Source organism: Euprymna scolopes, chromosome 36, assembly GCF_053919585.1.
Source record: "Euprymna scolopes isolate OS-2025 chromosome 36, ASM5391958v1, whole genome shotgun sequence".
NCBI lineage: Eukaryota > Metazoa > Mollusca > Cephalopoda > Sepiida > Sepiolidae > Euprymna > Euprymna scolopes.
Window position 1 is genome coordinate 15195835 of NC_136517.1, and position 15648 is coordinate 15211482.

The following is a 15648-nucleotide window of genomic DNA, read 5'->3' on the forward strand; positions in this document are numbered from 1 at the left end:
TAGGTTCCAAGAATTCAATAGGGCTCTTGTGAAATTCCAGGAGGAGTCAGCATTTGGATTTGCTATCCTCTAGTTGTCTCTGCACATGTCAAACAAAGGCGTGGAACTGCAAATTAATGGAGTGAGGAAAGCACCGTTGCTTTTGCGCATGTGCAACCATCTTTTCATTCTGGATCAAACCTTCCCCAACTTTGTATGCCACTCAATACATTCTTTCCAATCTAACAAACAGCTTTAACTAACAGGACTTCATGCAGACCAGACAATCCTGACGGAAGATATTCATGGATTTTGTGCAAACGTCGAACTCGCTTCATAAAAAAAATAACAGCAGGATTTGATATAATAAATAATAAATCAGTTACCAATCCAAGGTATTTGTGCTGTTGTTTCTCACTTGTGAACACCACTCGTCCAGTTGGTGAGGAAACTGTTTCCTGGATAATGTAATGGACAAGAAAACTGAAAAGAAAGAAAAATCAATAAAATAACTTTTTTCGCATAAAATATTGAGTTAACTCGAATGCTTATGGAGGGTAGTCTTGGAAGATTAGCGAAAAAAGTGTATCTTATGTGCGACTAAATTTAGTCATCCATAAGGAGCAATATTTTTTAGTCCAATTATGTATGATCAACTCCTACTGAGTGAATCAACTTAATCAACAGGAACTAATTTCACTGTTTGTTTTTGTTTTTCATTTGGTGGGGGTGGGGGGGGGGATACTATTAAAAAAATTAAACTAGCATGAAAGTAAACAAATATTTTTCTTCAAAACTTTTGAATGTTTTTTCTTTTTATGTTTGACTCATATTTTTAAAAATATTTTCCCTAGGTTTGAAAAAAAAAAAAACAAACCCCAAAACTTGTTTAGTTTTTACAAAGATTTTTAATGAAAAAAAAGCATTATGCCAACATGTCTGAATTAAAATCAATTTCTTCTTGCTTTTGACAGAAGCCAAGAAAAAATTCATTTTTGTTTTCAAACTTAAAAAAAAATTCAAGCATTTATTTTTAAGATTTTGCCAAACATCAATTAATTAAAAAAGAATAGTTATTTACTTGCCTCCCCACGAGGGTAGAGTTAAACACAAGATCAGTTTTTAATGTGGAGAAAATCCAGTTCTCCCAAAAGTGAGACACTGGATTGGGGAAAAAAAAAAAAAAAAAAAAAAAAAAAATTGCCTCAGTCTTTAAGGATTCTAATTCTATAAACACCTGTGTTTCTATTTACTTTATTTTTTTACAAAGATTTTTTACTTTTATGTTATGTAGATTTGTTATGGTGTTAAAAAACATTAAAATTTTAAAGAAAAATATCACTTGTTCAAACATTATTGCATTTTTTTTCAAGCTTAAGCGATATTTTTTTTTTACATCCAGTTTATTTTTACAAATCAAATTTAAAAATAAAAATTGATTGATGCAATAGTTTTTTTTCACTTTATTTCATTTTAAACCATTTCAATTTTTTTACTTTTAACTTTTATTCAACCTTAACAAGACTGATTGCCACTTGGAACATAACGGGCTAATGCAATTAAGAGACAAATTTAACATGGAGTTGTGTAGCAAGATGTTCATTCACATTACTTTTACAGGCAAAATAGAGAGCAGGGAGGGATGTGTAAGGAGTTGCTATGATTACATGGCATCATAAGTGTGGAGTTGTGCAGTAAGATGTTTGTTCATATACATTTAAATTTCTGCATCAGGACACATGAAGCAGGGAGAGAATTACAAAAGCGAGTGGTCTAAGAAAAGAAGCAGAGTAGAAATTTTTCCGCTATCTGGAATTATCTACAGTGAAAGGGTGGAATTCTGCTCCTAGTCAGCTTGGTTGGGGATATTTACATTGAGGGGGATACAAAAACGCAGTAAGTTTATCAGAGCATGTTCCGTGGAAGTACTTATAAAATGGTGTAGGACGTTTTAGGTTAGAGACTCTTTTTTTTTTTTTTTTTTTTTTTTTGTAGCCTGTCCAGAGGGGAGGACAAGTGGGTGGGGTACCTGCCCAGATATGACAACAATACTCCATGCATGAGCGAATGGTAACTTTATAAAGATATACTGGCAGAGGTGATCAATTTTCTAGCCTGGGAGAGGGAACTCACCTTTTTTACAGCAGACTTGGCAGTATCTTCTATGTATTTGTATTTATCCCAAATCATGTTGCTTATGAATGTTAAGCTGAAGAGTTTGAAGGCTGGATTCTTGGGAAAGGTTCTGTTGGCCATGGCAATTGGTGGTTGGAAATGTTTCTTATCTCTACTTTTATATAAAAATCACTTTGTGTGTGGGAGTTGCTTCCTGATAGATTCCGAAACGGCTGAGCCTATCTTTTGAAAATTTCACACAAAGCTAATTTATATGTCTGGCAGTGTTCTTAGATATGTTTTGTACAGAAATTCATTTGATAAGTATCAAAAATCAAAAATATCCAATCTTAAAAAATAGTTTTTCTCTTTTATAAAAAAAAAAAAAAAAAAATTTTTACAGAGGGAATATTTTGCATTACACCAGCCAAGGGAGATAACAAAATTTCAGTTTCCTCATCATCGTCCAGGCCTGCATCCAAAGAGGCAATGTGAGCTTCGACTTTATAGCGACAGTAGACGCTACAGGGCACCAAACTAGATGCAGAACGCCATTGTCTCATTAGATAGAAGGTTGCCATCATATAGTCTATTACAGACTGGGGATCATTTTCTAAGGATTCACGCATTTTGTCTGCATTTTGAGAATAGGGTGTGGTGTCATCAACAAATATACTCATTCTGAACACGATTGCTTCAGCGAAATCTTTTATAAAGATCAGCACTAATAATGGTTTAAATATTAACCCCTGTGGCACACCCACAATAATGTAATAGCTAATGTACAGCTATTGAGAACACCTTGGATCATTATTTTAGCTAAGAAGGATCTTAATATATTAAATATTTGTCCAGTGTCAAATTAATTTTTCTGGCAGGACCTTCGTGCCAAACTTTTAATAACACATATATTTTTTCAGGACCAAGTATTATCGACTCTCTTTAAAAGTTTAAATTCCTATTCTCCTGCAAATGGGTGAACATGTAAAGCTCAGAAATGGAATGGTAACATTTGTTTCAATAATTTTTTAAATGGATGCGTTTAAATTTCTGTGAATAAATCTTATAGTGCATTTCTTGAAAAGTAATGTTTCAGCCGCAGAAGGAATGGATAAAATACAAGAATGCATACGTACCAATCATTTGTGCCGATGTACAAGTTTTTTCCGCAAACTTCAATACATTCAATCTGTAAAAGAAAAAAAAAAGAAATGTGCTTTATAAATATTTTTCAAAACTTCTCTTCCAATTTTCGGATTTTGTAATCATGTCCAAATGCATTATATTTTCTTTCGGTGGATTGATAGTTACTATTTTTTCTGACGAGTTAAGGGCAAAATAGATTCATTGATTGATATAATAATTGAATGAATGATTTTGCGCGATGAAATTTGCTGTCAAAAATTGTAAATGTCAACATAAAGGAATAAATTGCAAGATGGTCAACATCATGAAATTTTGAATATAGACTTTTGTCATATGCTCTGCAATAACATTGGGCTTCATAAATCAAGTATTAGTATATATATATATATATATATATATATATATATATATATATATATATATAAAGTGAAATGTAACTGTAAAAATCATATTCCCACAGAAATATATATTTCTCATCTTGAGTGTGATTTTCAAAACATTTCGGTCAACATAACCTCCGACCTTCTTCAGGTGTATTTTGTCGAATTCGGGAAATCTGATGAATAATAATACATATAACCAATCCTCATCTAAAAAATTCAGAAACGTCATATATATTTCTCTTTATCTTGGAAACATTTGGGCCAATCTGGCTGAAATTTTGGACCTTTATTATGATAAAGTGCAGTGAATAAGTATTATGGTGTTAGCTTGTTTCATCCGATGTTCTGATGCCTCTGCTGAGTCTCGAAAGACAAAGGATACCTCCTGTAAGGGCAGCTGTGTGCGTAATTGTGAGGCAAGGGTTGCGCAATCACCAACCACACCTCTCCTGAATCGGCACTGTTTTAGTCCAGTGGCAAGGAGAAGACCAGGACGACTGGAAACAATGCCGAGATAAGCGGAGAGAACATACAGCACCTGAAAGTCCCAAATGGTCACCCATTTAGTACTGACCAGGTTCAACGTTGCTTAACTTCGGTGATCCAGCGGGAACCGGTGTATCAATGGGATTATGCCGTACATGGTTTGTTTCATAATTAAGAATTAATAAAAATTATTAAAGATTAGTATTTAACGTAAAAATAAGCACAAATTTAAACATATTCAACCATCAATTTGGCATAAAGCACTCATTTTAAGTCAACAAGCTATAACTTTTGCCTGTTTTTAATGGGCTAAAAAGTCTAGTATATATATATATTTTTTTTTTTTTTTTAAAGAAAAAGAAATACATCTCGAAATTATCAAATGCATTAACCATCCCAGTTTATTAAACAGTAAGTTCATATTTACTGAATTATATATGTGAAAGATTTTCAAAAATAAATAGATATAAAAAGATTTATAACTGTAATATGACATTCATTTATTTATCTGTCTTTATTCATATGTCACTTCAATATCTTGGTATTCCACATTGCTACCAACCTTCTTACACACACATACATATATATATATATATATATATACATACATACATACTAATGTTGGGATGATTAATTGGAATCAGAAAAAAAAAAAAAAATCAGAACATGGTATCAGAATTTGAAAAATTTGTACCTATTTTTTAATGCCAAAAATGATTATTTTCATTGGTTTAGTTAAATTAATTTTCCATGGCTTGTATTAATAAGAAAATGATAAATATTTATTGATTTTAAACAATCAGTAAAAATAAAATCCATAGATCTTCATAAATGTATTTCTATGTTTAGGAAATTATATGCAGATATTTCAAGGTTTCTGCGGCAACTCTCCTCAAAACCAACTCTACACAGAGTGGAACGATAAATTTGTCGTCCTAAAGAAAACAACACTACAGCTTTATTTTTAAACTTTTATTGAAAAAAAAATCAATTCAGGCAACTTGATTATGTAGTAGAGCTGACATCTATTCAATGTGGCCGCCTTCAACCTCAATCACCACCTCTATACAGGTTTAGAACTGGGAGCATGCCTTTTCCACCAGTGCTGGCGGGATGGTGGTGATTAGGCTGGCTTTGGTGTCGTGGGATCTCATGTTGGTGATGTTCTCGACATATGACTGAACAAAGTAGTCCAGTGAGTTCAGGTCAGGGGAGAAACAAGGTCAGTGAGAGAAGGATACAATGTCGTAGCAATCCTCGTGAAGCCAAGCCTAGATCTTTTGGATGTGTGGGTTGGCATCAAGTCCTGCTGCCACACCTGGGGTCTGCCAGCAGCCACCTGATTGCACCAGGAGATCACCACGCTCTTCAGCACATCCAGGTACACTTTGGTGTTGACTTTCAAGCCAACTTTAAAGCTGTGAGGTGGCATGATGTGGCCCTCACTTGAAACCACACCAAAAACCATAACCGTGGCCAGAAACTTTGTTTGCATCACCCTGGGCACATCCCTGTTATTTGTGGCAATCCAGTGATGCATTTTGAGGGTGCTGGCAATGGTCTTGTTGCCATAACTTGGATCGGTAAGGAGCATGAGTTGTATAGCAATGCATTTCCGATTTCGCTTGTTGAACAGTGTGTCACTTTCAGACATAATAGAAAGCTCCTATCACTCTTGAGATTTGTACACAACTGGCCAACTAGTAGATGGTCTGCAACAACAAAAAAAAAACGGTTTTCATCAGATAGAAATAGAATCATGTCGTTATTTCTAGGACAACAGCTTTATTGTTTCACCCTGTATTTAGAAATTTAAAAGAATCAGAATTGAGAACAGAATCAGTAATTGTATTGGAATTGGGAAGAATACTGAAATTATTCCATCACTAATACACACTTTAAAAAACTAAATTCAATGCGATATTAATAAAGAAAAATCAATAGTTTGATACAATGTGAATAATAGCAACAAAAAAGAACTTGTATACACACATTACACCATGCATCATTCTGACGACGTATGGCTATTCTCATCTGATTTCATTTAAAAATTCATTAACTATGATAAACATTTTCAAACATTCTTGCATAAATAAAAATAATAACATCTATTTACTTCTATATTGTCATAATTTGATTCACACATAGGTGATTGGTTGTTTCACGACATATCAACACTTTCCAGATTAATTATTGCCGAATCCTGTCATTTTAGTAAAGAATTTTATGCTTCAAGTTCTTTATATATTCAAATATCTAGTCATGGTGTTTGGTTTGTGGTTTTGTAAAGAAATATTGTTATTTTTGTTTCGGGTTTTGTAGAACATGATTAAGTTTTGCAAAAGGAAAAGAAAAAAACAATAACATCAATGTTTGATGTATTTTAGTACCGGAAGCCGGTATCTTTAGACAGCCTGATCTGGTAGCACCAGTTTATTCTTATATGGAAGTATTATTATTCTTTACTAGCAGGGAGACCCGATGTTGCCCAGGAATGAATGAAGATCAACAAATGTTTCACCCTCCCATATTTTACTATCATTGAAATCTGTAAAATCAACCATTTTTCACATATTTCTCCACAGTGACATAGTCCACAATACATTGTAGTTTACATTGCACTGTAGAAAACCTACTGTTTTATAAAATTATTTTTATATAATGGCTTGCATTAAAGTTTAAAATGCAACAGTAAAGTATCATAGTTTAATTACCCTCTAAACAGAAACATTCATTTCAAATGCACCCCTGTCATATCAAAGAACATACTGTTGATTTTATATGCTGGGTCTTTCTACTTGTGTGGTAATAAAACTTCTCAAATGCACTTGTGATGTTGGGCTGTGTAAGGTGTTAACTTTAGTCAAAATCATCTGTTTCCTCTTTTGTCAAATTTTTTAAATTATCGAGACTTGTTGAAGACACTCTGATACAAAACCTATCTAAAAACACTGCCAGGCACATAAACTACATTTGTGTGAAAAAAAAAAAAAAAAAAAAATCAGCCAAACAATGTAGGAGTCCATAGGGAACAAAAGCTCACACACAATTTTTTTTTTTTTTGTAAATTTTGCATTTCAGTTTTTATTTAATTTTTTTTTTTTTTTTCAACGTTTCTTTTGTAGATTTCGTGTTTTGGTCTACAAAATTCAACATTAAATTCAATTTTGACGGTATAGTTTGTTTACTGTTAGGTACAGAATAGTTAAGAATGGCTTTCTAAATAATGACGTTATTATTTCAGCACGATTCGTTAATTAGAAAACAGTAATTAGTAATTATTTTTGTAATTATTAATTACAAAAAAAAAAAAAAAAAAAAAAAAAAAAGACACCGTGACATTTATTGAGTGGGTTTCTACCAGTACTTTGTTTTATTTTCAATTTTTTAGTAATTATCGAGACTTCAAAGATGACCATCTCAGGTCCACTATTTTGCTCTCGTTCTAACGTCACACTCGACGGTACTTGTTTTTCAAAGCAAATAAACACTTTAAAATAAGTTACCCCATACCCCCAAATTACCTAGATAGAAGAGTAACTTATCTTGCCTTTGGTAACATTTATTTGTTGTATATTTATTTTTTTCTGACAACTTTTTCGTTTCTAAAATACAAAATGCTCCAAAACGCAAAAATGTAAATAAATGTTTTCACGTTTTCCATTTCAGGAACCCGAGTTTAATTTTGGGTGGTCTGGTCACCTTTCGCTGTTACCGGATTTTACCGAACCAATATGAGCAATATGGGGTTGATCTATACAAGCACCCTCATTATAATGGAGTCATTCGTTTTATTTTGATGTAATTTACCAACCTGAGTTTTGACTTTATCAGACATCAATTTGATCCGTTCGATGGCCGAGACGAGTTCAAAGGCTTTCACCGACATGATGATGGTTTGTTGTTCTTACGTTCCTAAGTCGAAGTGTTTATGCGTTTGTGTACTATTATTAGGAAGACATCGGTAATAGATGGAGTACGAAGTTGGCTCCCTTCCTTATTGATCAACTCGACACGTCAAAAAAAGGGAACGTTAATAATATGGCTAAACAAGGAAATGAAAATAACAAGACAGACATTAAACGAAAATGACAACAGACGCCATTATACATGCAGCGCCACTGACACGCCTCCTGAACTAAGGGCAGATAACTCTATTTGACAAACGAAAAAATAGTGTCTGTCTGCCGGCCCTTCTGCTAGAAACACAGCAGGAAAAAAGTTGTTAATTTTCTTTAATCAACAAACATTGATTCAATTTTAATAAACATTTGCAGAATTTATTCACTAAATTATATATTTTCTTTAACAGGGGAAGTCACCACTTATCAAGGCCCAAAATAAACAGATCATTAGGGGTGGGAATAGGATAAAATGTAATTATTTAAGGGCAGTGCAAGAAGAACTTGTTTACATTGGACTTGAAGACAGCCATATTGTAGTCAGCTGGAATGCAGGACAGCAGAACAGAGTTCCACAGGCGGACAATTCTAGGAAAGAAACTTTGCCCATGGTATCTGCATTTAAATTTAGGCACAGATAGAGAGTGGGAGGATTTGTTTATAGTGGTTGTAGCTAGTCAAGTGTTTTTGTGAAAGTTTGACAAGGAGGGATCATAGATTGAACTAAGTCGAGCACTTTCCATGAAAATAAAGATAGAGTAGAGACAGTCTTGTCACATCTCTTCTGTGGGAAAGAAGCTGCAAATAAGAGAAAAGAGTATCGCCTACCAGGTTTCGAAGCCAGTTTTGAACTTTGTCAAAGCAATATAGGGCGCTCCATGCAACTCATGCCCAGATGTGGCAACAGTACTCCATCCTAGGATGTACTTAGTTCTTATACAGCTAGAGGATTGCATTGACAGTGAGATATCTACTGGGTTCAACCATTTTTCCGGCAGTCTTGGCAATGGATTTGATGTATGTGCTCCATTTCAGATCAGGAGTAAAGGTCAATCCCAGAAGCTTGTCTAAACATGGTGCTTTCCAAAGACGAGAGCCATTCATTTCAATTGGGGCCAGGTGGAAGTTAGAACGTTGATAATGGAAAGAGAGAAGCTTGGCTTTAGATGCATTGGAATTAACCAGCCACCTTTTCACCCATTGCATTTTGTGCTCAACATCAGAAGAGAGAGAAACAGAGAGATCTTGGTCATTACAGGTCTTTGAAATGTTGCTATAGATGATAGTGTCGTCTGCATAAATGTGTAGCAGAAACAAATAGAACTCTTTTCTTGTGCGTCAGTGCCTCCCCTGACTGTGCGATATGGCATATACTGACCAATCAGAGGCATAGCGCAGGGACCTTCCTTACCCCCTAACGAATTCTAACTGCTTCCGTTCTGGACGAGAAAAACTCCTCCTTTTTCAGCCAGAAGCCAAAGAGAGCGGGCCTGTTTCCTCACTCTCCCTCTCTGCCTACACCGGTATCGACGATTCCCACTTGGGAATAACTACCAACACAACTACAGACAAGTTTTATCCAAGTTATATCCTTTGGGCATCTTACCCTGACTCGGTTCATTAAACCTTTTCCTTGTTAAGTTTTATGAAGTTGTTTGTTCGTTTATTCAGTAGCTTGTGTCGAATTATTTATTTTATTAGGGAGTGCCTGAAAAGCACTAACTCAACTCCCTAAAATGGTGACCCCGACGTGTACACAAGTTTACTGAATGGCGAGTCTGACTTTTTCCCCGTTTAAGCAAGGAAAAGGCGGCGAACAGAAATTCCTGTGAAATACTTTTCTCAAGAAAAGTAATACTATACGGACAAACTTCACACCTCTGAGAAGGATATATAAAAAAATTAAAAAAAATTCGTCATGGAAACATTTTTTTTTCGTCACCGTATAAAAAAAAAGAAAAAATGACGAAAAAGAAGACATTATTTCCTGCACCAGACTCTTTTGACCCGCGTGGTGGATATCCTAGGAAAAAGAATGTGAGAGACACGGATAGCAGTTCGTCGTAAATGACTTGAAAACTAAAAAAAAAAAAAAAAAAAGTGACTAAGAGATTTTTTTCCCCTTTTCTTGGGGAAAACGACACTAGAACGCACACACATGCGAACAGGAGACAAGTAATTCAAGGGTAAGTTAATTCCGCGGAACAAAAGAGAGAACTTTTACTAAAATGTAAGTACCCGTTTAAAGAATCCATTTACCTCCAGGTTATAGGTAACACACACAGGCACACACATACAAAAAAACACCCATACACACATTATCCATTTTTTTTTTTTTACCGCTGCTCTTTTAACCATTTTTCTAGTTTATTTTCTTGTAAAATTTTTTTTTCTGTCTTTTTAGCTTGTTAAATATTTTTCTTATTTTTGCCTCTGTCTAAATATTTTCCCTTTTCCTCATGTGGTTTTCGATAATGTCTTTCTAGTATCCAGATAGTTTATTCATTTATTTTTTTTTTTTGGTCTATTTTCCTCTTAAAATGATAACATTGCCTGCCTTTGCCAGTGACGTTCGAGTTTGGTTTGCCCAATTCGAATCATATTTTGCTGCGAACAACGTTTCGGAGAAAACACAATTACATATTTTATTTAGTGCTTTCCCAGTGTCTTTGACGCCTGTTGTCAAGGACTTAATAACTGACACCCCTCTTAATGCTACATATGACAGCATGAAGCAGGAGGTACTGCTCCAGATGTCAGTCTCGGCATAAAAACGTTTTGAAATGCTGGTCCATGACGAACATTTAGGCGACTGCAGGCCAACAGAGTTACTCCGCAGAATGAGGGAGCTGGCAGAAGATGTCCCCCCCCCCCTGACAGTACCCTAATTAAGCAGCTTTTCTTCTCAAGGCTGCCGGCGCAAGTAAAGGCAATACTTGCGCCTATGATAGAGAAGCATTCCGTCGATATAGTAGCAGCATCGGCAGATAAAGTAATGGATTTTGTGAAAGGGCCTACTACCACGGCGATCCCTCAGCAACAGGCTGAAGTATCCACGGGCCCTGCGGCGAATAGAAATTTAACACAAGAAGCAACATCGATGGCTATACTTACACCCATCGAATGCCTCACCAGAGAGGTAAACTGAACATGGGCAGGTCACATTCGCCCCGATGCCACTTCAAAAGCTGCTCACCTTCCCCACACCACCGTCGCCACTCAAACATGCCAGGACTATGTTTTTACTATAGTCGTTATGGCACTGAGGCACGAAAATGCAAAATGCCCTGTTCTTTTCCTAACCAGGGAAACTAGATAGTGGGAAGATGAGCACGGCAAGCTTTTCACAAAATTCTAACAACCGTGCCTATTTTGCTATGTACTCTTGATCCCAAGCACGTTGTTTGCTTGATACAGGTGCAGCTTGCAGTATCTGGCCAATGAAACTCATTAAAGAGAAGCCACCAGTGTCGCTTATCACACTGCAAGCGGTAAATCTTTCTCCCATTTCACGTTCTCTGGACTTGGAATTACGGAGACACTTTACATGGGTTTTTACCATAGCGGATTTACCTTACCCTGTCCTAGGCACGAACTTCCTGCATCATTTTAATTTAATGGTAGACATGTGCAGACGCCGGCTGATAGATGCTAGTATGGAACTTTCCATCCCTGGCATAATGCCAAATGTCCCATCTATCAGCCCGGTATTTTTCATTGCCGCTTCAAATGATCCTTACCACGAGTTGCTACACTCCTACCCGGAATTAACAAAACTAAATTTTGTGGTGAGCAAACCCACGCACACCACAAAACACCACAGGTGCTCCTGTGTTCTCATGCCCTCATCACCTCCCTGCTGATAAACTTAAAGCAGCGAAGGCTGAATTCAATCATATGCTACAGTTGGGAATAATATGCCCCTCGTCCAGTCCATAGGCTTCCCCTTTGCATATGGTCCTTAAACGTGACGGAGATTGACATCTGACTGGGGACTACTGATGACTCAATGCCATGACAGTGCCTGATCGTTACCCGATCCCACATATACACGATTTTGCTTCCTTGTTGCATGGTTGTAAGACCTTTTCCAAACTAGATTTGGTCAAGGCTTACAATCAAATCCCAGTAAATCTGGCTGACATACCAAAGACGGCAGTAACAACTCCATTCAGAGCATTTTTATTTTTAACTATGCCTTTCGGTTTACGTAATGCCGCGTGTACTTTTCAGCGCTTCATGGACGAAGTAGTGCGTGATTTGGACTTCATCTATAACTATATAGACGACGTTCTTGTAGCAAGTGCCTCACCTGAGGAACACATCACTCACCTCCGCCTACTGTTTGAACGGTTTCAGCAATACCAGGTGAGGATTAACCCTGGTAAATGCATTTTCAGTGCTTCGTCACTAGTTTTCCTGGGCCACATTATCAGCCCAGACGGTATATCTCCATTACCGGAAAAGGTAAAAGACCTTCAACCACCTACTTCACTTCGCCAACTAAGGCACTTCCTTGGTCTGTTGAACTACTACAGACGCTTTATCCCTCACCGTGCGGATCTTCTATCTCCTCTTTCCGACCTGTTACATAACAGGAAGAAGAAAAATGAGCAAATCTCACTTAATGAGGTCCGGTTCAAAGCTTTCAATGAAGAGAAAACAAAACTAGCGACAACATCTCTACTTGCACATCCTGTACCCGATGCCCAGTTTTCACTGGTCGTTGATGCATCAGGCACAGCTGTAGGTGCAGTGTTGCAGCAGCAGCACCAACAACAGTTACAACCTCTTGCATACTTTTCGCGACAACTGAAACCAGCAGAACAATGTTACAGCATGTTTGGTCGTGAACTGCTGGCAATGTATCTCACAGTGAAACACTTTTAACATTCACTTGAGGGTCGTCAATTTGTGATCTACACTGATCACCATCCGCTTACATACACACTTTGTTCTAAGCCGGACAAATATTCTCCCCGCGAAACACACCATTTGGATTTTGTTTTTTACCAGCGATATCCGACATATCTCGGGTGAGCAGAATGCAGCGGCAGACGCCTTGTCTTGCCTTCTCATTAATTCTCTGTCCTCACCATCGGATATCGATTTACAGCAGATGGCCTTAGACCAGCCTACTCTGGACACGTTGGAACCATCGTCACCTGAATTTGCGACTTGCAAATTTGCATACCTGCCCGTACCTACCTCGGACACGCAGATCATCTGTGACACCTCAACGGATTCACCTCGACCATTTGTTCCAAAGACTCATCGTAGAGTTGTTTTCGACACTTTACACAACCTGGCACATCCCGGATGCAAAGCCACAGTGAAGCTAATTACAGCTAAACTTTTTGGCCAAATATGAGGCATGATATCACTGCCTGGACACGTTCCTGTGTATCCTGCCAAAAGTCAAAGATACACGAGCATATCCATGCACCCCTTGGAACATTCAGCACCCCAGATGCTCGGTTTAGCCATGTTCACATAGACATGCCCAGTCAGTCAGGGATTTACTTATCTCCTGACCTGCATAGACTGTTTCACACGGTGGCCTGAAGCTATTCCCATAATGACATTTCAGCTGAATCTGTAGCACGAGCCCTTATATCAAGCTGGATATCGCGTTACGGAGTTCCCACCACCATCACCACTGATCGTGGTGTACAATTCAAATCCCACCTATTCCGGGAACTGTCCAGGATCCTATGGATCCCACGCATTTGGACAATGAGCTATCACCCAGCTTCTAACGGGATGATAGAACGCTTCCATCACCAATTGAAAGCAGCATTACGTACTTACTCTGACCAACAGCGATGAAGCAAGTACTTACCGGTCGTCCTTCTTGGCTGTCGTGCCTCAATCAAAGAGGACTTGGGATATTCTGAAGCCAAACTAGTCTATCGTTGCCAGGTCAGATGCTGACCCTGATAGAGGATACAACAACTGACTCAGCTCTGTATGTCAACAGACTATGAGCCTATCTCAGTAAGCTACCACCGATGCATCCTAGGGAACAGACCATAAAATCTTTGGTCCCGAAGTACATATCAACATGGACTCACATGTTCCTTAGAAAGGATGCAGTAAAAGCTCCCCTAACTCTACCCCTACACTGGCCCTTATCGCGTGCTTTCCTGCACTGATAAAACTTTTATCCTTGACATTAGTGATAAAAAAGAGACAGTTTCCATAGATAGGGTAAAAAGAGCCTTTCTGGACACATTAATACATGAGCCAGGCATTCATCCAACATACACACAACATCATCATACACCTGTTGCAATATTTTGGGTTTATAATGGGGGTATGATCCCACACAGTCGGACGATTCTATTTATAAACGATGCTGCTAAGAACTGACGAATCAAATAATTCACGTTCTGCTACAAACCAATCAGAAACCGGAATTGCTTCATAAATATTAAACCTTTTCTGGAGCAATTTCACATGTTCTTTCCCGAGTTTCGACACGGTAAGAATATTTTGTTCTGTGGAACTGTCTACTACAAACAAGTCACCTCCCAGGACTTGTGTGGAACAGCGAACCATCTGAAACTGTTCTGAAACTCAAAATGGCGTACACTTCTAGATGCTCCATGTGAGAACAGTTATGTGACCACTACACATAGTGGCCGACAAGAACATTTGGGGGTATGATCCCACACAGTCGGACGTTTAATAATGGTTTATTTTTTAAAGAATAAATCTGATACCCTGCTAGCAACTAAGAAATATCTAGCCGACATGGCCCCCTACGGTGAAATCAAGTGTATTAGCTCTGACAACGGTACTGAATTTACCAATAAAGACTTTGAATTTTTACTAATTAACCATCATATCAGGCATGAAACATCAGCTCCTAGATCACCACACCAAAACGGGACTGCTGAACGTGCGTGGCGGACACTTTTTGAAATGGCAAGATGCCTACTCATTGAATCAAAACTCCCTAAAAACCTCTGGACGTATGCACTTATGGCGGCAGCCTATATACGCAACAGGTGTTTTAACAAAACACTATCTAAAACTCCATATGAATCTTTCTGCGGTAAAAAAAACCAAAAAAAAAACCCCCAAAAAACCCCAAATTTAAGCAGAATGCATATATTTAGTTCAACTTGCTTCGCATATATAGAGAAAAAGAGTAAATTGAATATTAAAGCTGACAGAGGTATATTTCTTGGATACGATAAAAACAGTCCAGCCAATTTAATATTTTTTCCCGAAAAAAAATAAAATAAAAAGAATCCAGTGTGTAAAATTCACAAACACGTTTAATTGTAAAGACGAAAACCTGTCATATGAAGAGGATGGAATTATATTACCTCAAATAATTAGAACAAACGAAAACAATAAAAATGACGGAGACGAGAGTGTCCATGATGATGATGATGATGATAAAGTCGAGATATCCTGAAAGAAATAGAAGACGACCCGATTTTTTTGTGGTCGACAATATAAAGGATTATCAAATCGACTATTGCTGTTCAATGGAAAATGCGCCAAAAAGCTTCAACGAAGCAATTAATTCAGAACATTGTGAAGAATGGAAAATTGCCATGAAAAAAGAAATAGATGCCTTAACCGAAAATGATACCTATACGGTAGTGCCTCTTCCAAGAGAT

General features: G+C 37.2%; 1 protein-coding gene across 1 annotated transcript in view; it reads right to left on the reverse strand.

The window, feature by feature from the left end:
- Positions 1 to 8259, reverse strand: part of LOC145260357 (transforming growth factor-beta receptor-associated protein 1-like) — a 90221-nt gene extending 81962 nt beyond the window's left edge. The window contains exons 1-3 of the mRNA XM_080118289.1: positions 7924 to 8259; positions 3231 to 3283; positions 366 to 462 (exon numbers count right to left, since the gene is read on the reverse strand). Of these exons, the coding sequence (XP_079974415.1) occupies positions 366 to 462; positions 3231 to 3283; positions 7924 to 7998 (225 nt within the window). The 5' untranslated portion in view covers positions 7999 to 8259. The remainder of the gene's footprint in view (positions 1 to 365; positions 463 to 3230; positions 3284 to 7923) is intronic.
- Between the last annotated feature and the right edge of the window lie 7389 nt (positions 8260 to 15648).